Source organism: Salmo trutta, chromosome 37 (genome assembly GCF_901001165.1).
Source record: "Salmo trutta chromosome 37, fSalTru1.1, whole genome shotgun sequence".
NCBI classification, from domain to species: domain Eukaryota; kingdom Metazoa; phylum Chordata; class Actinopteri; order Salmoniformes; family Salmonidae; genus Salmo; species Salmo trutta.
Window position 1 is genome coordinate 807,459 of NC_042993.1, and position 7,542 is coordinate 815,000.

A 7,542-nucleotide genomic window follows, 5' to 3' on the forward strand; every position below is an offset into this window, starting at 1 on the left:
AGTTGGTAGAGCATGGTGTTTGCAATGACAGCATGGTGTGTGCAACGCCAGGGTTGTGGGTTTGATTCCCATGGGGGGCCAGTACAAAAACTAAACAAAAAAAATATGCATGAAATAAAATGTATGAAATGTATGCATTCACTACTGTAAGTCGCTATGGATAAGAGCGTCTGCTAAAAATGACTAAAATGTAAATAAAAAAATATATATATATTTGATTTGATGTCTTTACGGGTAATATTCGCTAGTCTATAGAAAATACTAGGCTTCTGTCAATTGCTGGATAGATGTACAGGGCTCTATCTACCCTTTAAACTAGATCCATCGTGAATTCATTGTCACGTGTTGTCACGTCCTGACCATAGAAAGCTGTTATTTTCTATGGTAGAGTAGGTCAGGGCGTGACAGGGGGTTTTCTAGTTGTTATTTTCTATGTGGGGTTCTAGTTTAGTTTTTCTATGTTTGGTGATTGGTATGATTCCCAATTAGAGGCAGCTGGTAATCGTTGTCTCTAATTGGGGATCATACTTAAGTAGCTTGTTTTTCACTTGGGGTTTATGGGATATTGTTTATGTATAGTTGCATTGTAGTCCCGGTTCGTCTATTCTTTATTTGTTTTGTATTTGCATTACGTTTCACTTTATAATACATTATGTGGAGCGCTACTCACGCTGCGCCTTGGTCCGATCATTCTAACGAACGTGACACGTGTGCATACCATGATCATCTAACATAATTATCCAGTTAGTCCAAAATAAATTCCCAACCTTGACTTCAAATGAAATGTTTGCTGATAAATATTCTCAAATCAAAGTTTATTTGTCACGTGCGCCGAATACAACAGAAATGCTTACTTATCAGCAGCCTACACTTTACCCTAATGCACCAAATTATTAGCCTGTCTTAAGGACATTAGCAACAAACATTTCACTTATTCATTGTCTTATCAACATTATATTGGAATAATAGGGATTTTATATATATAGAATTGTTTTCATTGGCACGCTCTTTTATCAAGCGATATTCTGATTTAGAGTTTTTTTATATTTTCTGGTTGGATTCATCTCTTCTCCCCTTGAAGTCCTAATTGCCCCATTTTTACAACCTCCGTTGATCAGGGATTGAGTTGGAGAGGATCAGCTTGAGAAGTGAGGTGTATAATCACTGATCTATATTGAAAAATATAAACGCAACATGCAACAATTTTACTAAGTTATAGTTCATATAAGGAAATCAGTCAATTTAAATAAATTCATTAGGCCCTAATCTATGGGTTTCACATGACTGCTCAGGAGTGCAGCCTTGGGTGGGCCTGGGAGGGTATAGGCCCACCCACTGGGGAGCAAGGCCCAGCCAATCAGAATGAGTTTTTCCCCACAAAAGGGCTTTATTATAGGCAGAAATACTCAGTTTCATCAGCTGTCCAGGTGGCTGATCTCAATCCTGCAGTTGAAGAAGGTTATACATGGTCTGCAGTTATGAGGCTGGTCGGACGTTCTGCCAAATTCTCAAAAACGACGTTGGAGGCGGCTTATGGTACAGAAATGAACATTCAATTATCTGGCAACAACTCTGGTGGATATTCCTGCAGTCAGCATGCCAATTGCACACTCCCTCAAAACTTGAGACATCTGTGGTGTTGTGTTGTGTGACAAAACTGCACATTTTAGAGTGTCCTTTTATTGTCCCCAGCACACGTCCCCATGTGCACCTGTGTAATGATCATGCTGTTTAATCAGCTTCTTGAGATGCCACACCTGTCAGGTGGATGAATTGTCTTGGCAAAAGAGAAATGCTCACTAACAGGTATGTAAACAAATTTGTACACAAAATGAGGGAAATAAGCTTTTTTTGTGTGTGTGTGTGTGCGCGTATGGAACATTTCTGGAATCTTTTATTTCAGCTCGTGAAACATGGGAACAACACTTTACATGTTGCGTTTATATTTTGTTCAGTATACAAATAGCATTCTCTGCCAAATAATAGGCTTTGTGCAATTACTTTTCGTAGAGCTACGCCTCCCCTGGCTTGAGCTACACCTCCCCGAATCACTCACTCACTCACAACCAAACAATTAATTATTGATTGGAGACAGCTTGTTTCAATTAAAGAGCGTTTCCTTGGATTTTCTGCCTGCAGCAAACCCAGTGGATAATGTTGTAAATTACCTGTCAAAGATAAAACCCTCAAAAAACAACCAGAACGCCTGGCTCTAATCATAATATCAATTTCTCCTTTCACCTCTGACTATGTGTTTTGAAGCTCACTACTAATATATACACCTGATCCTCAATCAGCAGTAGCATCTCAATAGATCAAAATGACAGGAGAGGAGGCTTGGACAAATGTTCTCCCATCAGTCTGTTAGAATGTCCTTTCTCCTATAGGAAACAGCCAGAGAAATGTCTCCCCACTGGGCAAAGCAGTCAGTTCAACATCTAGTTTTGATTGACGTTTGGTTGGGTTGTCAACTAACGTGAATTCAACGTGAAATCAACATTGGAATTAGGTGAAAAGTTGGGTGAAAATAAGATGAAATGCCGTTATATTGATGAGTTTTTGCAAATCCAATCAGCTTTTCATGTTGATTCAACATCATCCCATTCATTTGGGGGGTTGAAATGACATGGAAACAATGTTGATTCACCAGTTTTTGCCCAGTGGGTCACATCTAGTAGGAGTCTCTTGCAAGTCAGTTGGAATTCAGTGATTCAAATGAAAAGATTTTTGCTCAATGCGCATATTCTCACTTCAACAGTCGGCGTGACTTCCTCTACCCTTTCTAGAAAACTGCAGTTTTCAACTCCACCCCTTCCTTCTCTGGTGCTGGGGGCTGCTTCCACACCTCGGTGGTGGGCTTGGTAGAGGAGCTGTCTATGGGGCGGTTCGTTGGAAGGTCGGGCAGGTGCCATGCGATGAAGACCAGATACATCCCAGAGCCCAGCATCCCTCCCAGCAGAGGAGCCATCATGGGAACCCAGAACCAGTAGTTATAACACCTAGAGAGATGAGGAGGAGGGAGGATTAGTTTCCAAGTCTGCAAGTGAATCAACTTCACTTTAACAACTTGTGCCCAGTTCCAAATTGAAATATGTTGTCTGTGCCATGTGTGTCCATCATGTGCCTGGTCTAGCACACTGGTATCCGCTGGTAGATGTTCCTATAGACATTAAGTGCCTTGGCGGCTGTGGCGCCTTAATTGGGGAGAACCGGCTCATAGTAATGGCCGGAATGGAATAAATGGAACGGTATCGACCACAAACACATGGTTTCTATGTGTTTGATACCATTCCATTCACTTCATTCCAGCCATTAATATGAGCCATCGTCCCCTCAGCAGCCTCCTGAGCGTGGCACACTTGGCACCAACACATTCACAAACACACAAACCAGATCTACCTCTAGTCCAGGAGTAGGCCACTCCTTTCATATGGTTCACTCTTCTCTCCCGTGCGCTTAACTGACCCACTGACCACTCCATGTAATACCTGACATGTTGCACGCCTGCTGACTCAGGTCAAAGTGTGTTTGTGTGTTAGACGTACGTGAACACCTCAGTGCCCCAGCCGGCGGTCAGGGTCAAGAGGCGTGGCCCCAGGTCACGGGCAGGGTTTATCGCTCCGCCGCAATTGGACGACATCGACATGCCGATCCCCAGGACTACCACGGCAACGATGGGCGGGATCAGAGCGTCGGGGGCAGGACTATTCTTCTGGTCATCCAATGGGAGGATGCAGAGCATCAACATGGCAGTGGCCACCACCTATAGAATATGAGAAATTTGTGAAACCAGGAAATACAGGATGAGAGCTTGGGACGATAAGGTTCTATCTGCAAAAAGATGATTCTGAGATAATTGGCTTTATTAAAGTTGAAATCCCTCACTGGTTTGAATGGTGCCAACAATGTTATCTTGTATTCGTTTGAACTTGAATTGGGTTATTTAGGGTACTATATAGGTAGAGAACATTGAACAGAACAAGGCTATGTCAATAAATCTCTGAAGCTGGAGACGCATATCTCCCTCACTAGCTTTAAGCACCAGCTGTCAGAGCAGCTCATAGATCACTGCACCTGTACATAGCCCATCTGTAAACAGCCCATCTATCTACCTATCTCATCCCCATACTGTATTTATTTATTTATTTATTTATCTTGCTCCTTTGCACCCCAGTATCTCTACTTGCACATTCATCTTCTGCACATCTACCATTCAAGTGTTTAATTGCTATATTGTAATTACTTTGCCACCATGGCCTATTTATTGCCTTAACTCCCTTATCTTACCTCATTTGCACTCACTGTATATAGACGTTTTGTTTTCTTTTGTTCTACTGTATTATTGACTGTATGTTTTGTTTATTCCATGTGTAACTCTGTGTTGTTGTATGTGTCGAATTGCTATGCTTTATCTTGGCCAGGTCGCAGTTGTAAATGAGAACTTGTTCTCAACTAGCCTACCTGGTTAAATAAAGGTGAAATAAATAGATACAAAATAAAAATAACTCAATCTGGACAAAATGCAGATAGAACCTTATAGTTCCAAGCTCTCAGAGTCAGTTGTTAAAAAAAATATTCACCCAGTTTCATTTAGCTTTCTTATGTTTCAGAATCTTCACATTTATGACACCATTATGGTTTCCACTAGATAGCCCAGCCACAAAGTGAAAATTGTCTGTATCGTAACAATTAATGATAATGTAATCTTAATTGAAGGCTAGGGTTAAGCATAAGGTTAGCAGTGTGGTTTAAGGTTAGGGTTAGGTTTAAAATCTGATTTTAAATTGTAGATAATAGGCAGGGTTTATGACTTTGTGGCTGTGGTAGTTAGTGACGAAGTCCAAACGCTCTGAGGAAGGCCTTGAGGCCGATACGTAAAGTTATTAAAGAGCAGTGATACTATCAAGATCAGTGTGTGGGTTTCTTCTTTTTTCATCTTATTCAGCTGTTACCATTCACCTGCAACACAGATGGCTCAGATGAGCGAGTGCCTTTTGAGTTAGTGATGACCCACCATCATCCGTTCCTGCTTCATACTGTATCATATTGGTCTGACTTGGTCTAGGATGCTGCTGCTGAGAGAAAGGTGTGCTGCGGGATAGGTGGCAAAGATGGACGCCGTCTCATTAGCCCCATACACTGTCAAATTCCCTCCACTGAAGTCCATGATAGCATCTGACAGAGAGAGGGAGCTGGTTGTTCAGTGACAGTCATCATGACACACTATATCATAATGTCTTACTGCTCTATGCTACTGAATATGCATGTAACAAGCTGACATGACACCAGTGATTGGTGGGACTGGTGTGTGAGTGTGTCTGACTGACCATAGTAGACCAGGAAGACCAGGCCAGAGGCCAGGTAAGCTCCCAGCACCTGACACAGAGTGTATGGGAGCAGCTTCACCCAGGGCACCCTGCCCAACGAACAGAAACTCAGAGTGACTGCTGGGTTCAGATGGGCTCCTACAGGAGAGAGAGAGGAGAGATAGAGAGAGACGGAGGGGGGGGAGAAGAGAGGGGGAGAGAATCAGTTAACCTCCTGTTTATGATTTCACCCACTAAATCTGTGAACATCACACACACGTACACACACGTACACACACGTACACACACACACACACACACACACACACTAAAAGAGTGAGAGTGAGTGTGGGAGTGAGACTTTGGAGAGTTGTGGCCACTACAGTAACAGCCTGATGCAGAATGAATCACCAGGACGTTACAGACAGCTAGCACTGTGTGACCACAGTAATGTTACAGTCATATAGAAGTCTGGGCGCTGGTGTGACCATTTCACACCACCCCTACGTCTATTACTGTTGCCAGACTGACATTCACAGTATGGTCTAAATATGTAGAATGGGAGAGTACAGACATATAAGAAACGCTAATGAAGTCAAGCTTAGTCATGGTGCAGAGCAAACTGTCCAGTGTTACCTAGTGTTGATTTTTCAGTAACATTCCTAGTGTTGATTCAGGTGTTCAATTAACTCTGTAAGTGTTACATTAACACTCATTGCTGTAAAAAAGAGCCCAAGCGTTGGTGTTAATAACCAGTGTTAAACCAAAACCACACCCATTATTATCATATTTCCCAGCATGCTCTATTGCAGGTGGATTTTTGGAATTGTTTATTTCAATATCTATGTTTTTTGAATGTACTGTTGATTCATTAATCTTATGCTACTTAAATATAAATAAAATACACTTTTCTAAACTAATCCAATCTGTTACTTGGATTTATTGCGCCCGTTATTGAAATGGTTGTTCCAGTTTAGATGGTTTAGGTAGCCAAAATGTTGGATATCCCCACTCTGTCTGTATTCCAATATGAATTCCATCACTTTGCAAGCCATCATAATGTGACCGGCAGGCCTGAAGAGCATGATTTGCAGGCCTGAAGAGCATGATTTGCAGGCTACTGTGTCAGGGTAAAACTAGGCCCTCAAAATAAGGCCTTATTAAATACTTGTATTGTGATGAATAATAACATTTTCATGATAACATATTTGGCTGTCAGTGTCGATTTGACACTGGAGAAATTGCTGTGTGTATTCATTTTAGGATTAGGGTTGTCAGTTTGTCATTGAAGCAGCAATGTACTCTACCAGTGGAGGCTGGTGGGAGCAGCTATAGGAGGACGGGCTCATTGTAATGGCTGGAATGGAATTATTGGAACGGTATCAAACACATAAAATATATAGACACCACGTTTGACTTCGTTCCATTAATTCCATTCCAGCCATTACATTGAGCCCGTCCTCCTATAGCTCCTCCCACCAGCATCCTCTGTACTGTACATACTGTATACTGTATGAGTTGTTGTTTAAAGTGGAGAAAATGACAGTATTTAGTCTATTCCCAGGATTGGGATGGGAGTTGGTTTGGGATGAAAGGTGTAGTAGGGTTTACCTGAGACCCCCTTGCAGAGGTACATGGCAGACATGACCCCTACAGAGAAGGCCATGTTGGCTGAGAGGTACTGTCCCTTAGTCTCTCTACTGGTCTTCACCTGGGCTGATGCACTACAGCCAAACATCTAGAGGAAGACAGAGGGGGAGAGAAGGGAGGCAGAGATAAAGTCAAGTTAGATTAAAGAGGCAGTCTGGTCTCATAGACTAGACGTAACATAATAAATATAAATCCGGGATACTCAAATGAGTATGATATTCAACGTTTAGTGCTGAGCGATTAGTGCTTTTTGAGGTCGGTTCATTTTCGGGTACAAAGTCCCATGATGGTAGTGACTGTCCATTACTGCTTATCATTAATTAACCATCATTTATTCACATTACTTAAGTGTTCTATGTTACGTCTACCCCTGACTCCAGGTTGAAAGAATACCGTGAGGGAGGAGATGAGAGTGTGGAGGGGAGAAAGAGGGAGGGAGGGAGAAAGAATTAGAGAAGCAAAGCACAAGTAGAGTAGAGGTTAAGGGGGTGTGAGGGGATGTGATAGAGAGGGGAAAGAGAGGAGCTCAAGGGAGATACTGTAAAAGAAAGAGAGGGAACATGAACAGACAGGTTCAGCACACTGC

At 42.2% G+C, this 7,542-nt stretch overlaps 1 protein-coding gene across 1 annotated transcript in view; it reads right to left on the reverse strand.

Annotated features, from left to right (window-relative positions):
* Positions 1-1,877: 1,877 nt before the first annotated feature.
* Positions 1,878-7,542, reverse strand: part of aqp10a (aquaporin 10a) — an 8,209-nt gene continuing 2,544 nt past the window's right edge. Inside the window, exons 2-6 of the mRNA XM_029736654.1 lie at positions 6,918-7,044; positions 5,328-5,465; positions 5,057-5,175; positions 3,546-3,763; positions 1,878-2,999 (exon numbers count right to left, since the gene is read on the reverse strand). Coding sequence (XP_029592514.1) covers positions 2,783-2,999; positions 3,546-3,763; positions 5,057-5,175; positions 5,328-5,465; positions 6,918-7,044 — 819 coding nt within the window. The 3' untranslated portion in view covers positions 1,878-2,782. The remainder of the gene's footprint in view (positions 3,000-3,545; positions 3,764-5,056; positions 5,176-5,327; positions 5,466-6,917; positions 7,045-7,542) is intronic.